This window comes from Apteryx rowi, unplaced genomic scaffold, assembly GCF_003343035.1.
Source record: "Apteryx rowi isolate R43461 unplaced genomic scaffold, aptRow1 scaffold_1189, whole genome shotgun sequence".
NCBI lineage: Eukaryota > Metazoa > Chordata > Aves > Apterygiformes > Apterygidae > Apteryx > Apteryx rowi.
Window position 1 is genome coordinate 49,141 of NW_020447407.1, and position 2,609 is coordinate 51,749.

The 2,609-nt window shown below is 69.0% G+C and overlaps 1 protein-coding gene across 1 annotated transcript in view; it reads left to right on the forward strand.

The window, feature by feature from the left end:
• Positions 1–992: 992 nt before the first annotated feature.
• AMIGO1 (adhesion molecule with Ig like domain 1) overlaps positions 993–2,609 on the forward strand; it is a 5,758-nt gene continuing 4,141 nt past the window's right edge. The window contains exon 1 of the mRNA XM_026084309.1: positions 993–1,039. Coding sequence (XP_025940094.1) covers positions 993–1,039 — 47 coding nt within the window. The remainder of the gene's footprint in view (positions 1,040–2,609) is intronic.

The following is a 2,609-nucleotide window of genomic DNA, read 5'->3' on the forward strand; positions in this document are numbered from 1 at the left end:
CAAACCCTAACCCGGGTGCAAACCCTGACCCGGGTGTGTACCATAGCTCAGATGCACCTGTAAACTGGGTGCAAACCTTTATGTGGGTGCAAGTCCTCACCCTGATGCACCCCCTAACCAAGGTGCAAGCCCTAGTCTGGGTGCAAACCCTAACCTGAGTGTGCCCCCTACCCCGGATGCACCCCCCTAGCCCGATGCACCCCCTAACCGGGGTGCAAACTCCAACCCGGGTGCAAACCCCAACCCGGGTGCAAACCCTAACCCAGCTGCACCCCCCGGCATGGGTGCAAGCCCTGGCCTGGGTGCACATCCCACTGGCCCCTGCTTCCCCTCTCCATCCCGCCAGGGAGATCTGGAATTCGGCTGTGCTCAGCTGCCACATGCACCCCGTTTTTTTCCGGGGTATCTCACGGCGAGGAGGTGCAGAGCCGGGACACGAGCAGCGTCCGAGCCCTTTCCAGTGCCAGCATCGCTCCGAAACTGAGCCAGCCGGGAAGGAGGCAGTGCCCAGAGCGGAGGGGTCAGTGCACCCCACCAGCACCCCTGGACATGGGGTGCATCACGGGAGTGGGGCAAGGCCCCTCCGAGCCGATGCCAAGGGGATGCCGGAGGCTACCTAGCTGCAGGAGGGGACCGCAGGACACCCCCCCCCCCCCGATTTTCCAGACCCCCCAGCTGGGGAAACTGAGGCACGGAGCCGGGGCTGCTCTCGGGCTTTTCCTGCACCGTCACGGCGGCGACGCCAGCGCCGGCAGAGGCAGATTTATGGGCTTTGCTGCTTCCTGCCGCCGGAGCATCAATAATTCAGCGGGTGCCGGGCCGAGCCGCCGCAGCACGGCCGAGCCGCCCGCTATCCATCGCTCCCGGCCCCCAGAGACGCCAGTGAGGGAGGAAAAGGGAAGGGAAGAAAAGCCCCTGGGAGCAGGGGTTCACCCCGAGGAGCCGGGCTGGAGCAGGGCACCCCACGCCTGCACCCAGCTTCGGCTCCCAAGATGCCGGCTGGAGCCCGCAGCGCTTTGGGCCACAAGGGCAGCACAAGGTCCTTCCCRGCGGCCGGAGCCGGGAGCACCCGCGGGTGCCCGCGTGGGCACCTGATCGCATCCCCAAGCTGGGTGCTGGGCTCCCCGTGCAGCCCCCAGACTCCGCTCAGCCCCTCCGGCCAGGGCAGGGCAGGGAAACTGAGGCACGGGCGGCTCCAGTGGCTCTGCGCACAGGGGTGCTGGGATATCGGGGTGCTGGGGCATTGGGGTGCCTGAGTGCCAGGGTGTCGGGTGCCAGTATGTCAGGGTGCTGGAGCGCCAGGGTGCTGGGCTGCTGGGGTGTTGGGGTGCAAGGGTGCCAGGATGCTGCGGCATTGAGCTGCCTGGGTGCAGGGTGCTGAGGCACTGAGCTGCCTGGGTGCAGGGTGCTGAGGTGCTGGGGTGCCGGGGTGCAGGGTGCTGAGGTGCTGGGCATTGAGGTACCTGGGTGCAGGATGCCTGGGTGCTGGGGTGCCGGGGTGTAGGGTGCCTGGGTGCCAGGATGCTGGGCCACTGAGGTGCCTGCGTGCAGCATGCCAGGGCGCTGGGGGCACTGGGGTGCCTGGGTGCAGGGTGCTGGGGGGCCAGGGTGCAGAGCGCCTGGGTGCTGGGGCACTGGGGTGCCAGGACGCCTGGGTGCGGGGTGCCTGGGTACCAGGGCGTTGGGTGCCAGTGCATCAGGGTGCTGGGTGCCAGGGTGCTGGGTTGCTGGGGTGTTAGGGTGCCAGGATGCTGGSGCAGCGAGGTGCCTGGGTGCAGGGTGCTGGGGTGCAGGGTTTCTGGGGCACCGGGGTGCCAGGGTGCAGGGTGTAGGGTGCCAGGGTGCTGGGGCCCCTCTCGCCCCGTGTGCCCATCCGCCCTCCAGCCCCCGACGCCCTCCCATCGGCCCAGCCAGCAGCCAGCTGTGCCCCCCCCTCTGCCCAGTATAGACCAGTATAGTTCCGTCCGGTTTTGCCCTCTGCCCTGGGGTCCCCCCACCCTGCCACCCCCCCCGTGCCCGTCTCCCCACCGGCCGCGTTGCCCGAACACCCAGGCACACTGCAAGCAGCCACCCCGGTGCCCCAGCACCCTGGCACCCAGCACCCTGGCACCCAGCACCCAGCACAGCTGGCGGGCACCTCCAGGGCCAGAGCAGCCTGGCTGGGCACGCAGGGGGAGCGCGGGTGCTGTGGGTGCCACGGGTGGGCGCCCCCGGGGGTGGGGGGTGTGCACACGGGTGTCTCCGGGGGCCGAGCCGTGGGGGCCGAGCACCCTGGCACCCTGCACCCTGGCACCCAGCACCCTGGCACGCAGCACCCAGCCCAGCTGGCAGACACCTCCAGGGCCAGAGCAGCCTGGCTGGGCACGCAGGGGGAGCGCGGGTGCTGTGGGTGCCACGGGTGGGCGCCTCTGGGGGGGGTGTGTGTGCACACGGGTGTCTCCGGGGGCCGAGCCGTGGGGGCCGAGCCGTGGGGGAACCTGCGTGTCCCCCCCCAATTTCAAACAACAAGCGGCTTCGTCTGGGTGCTCGTCGTCTCCGTTTCTTTTCCCTCTAATTTTGTGACCCCCCCCCAAAAAAATCGCGCAACTGTTTGCGGCTAAAAATACGAC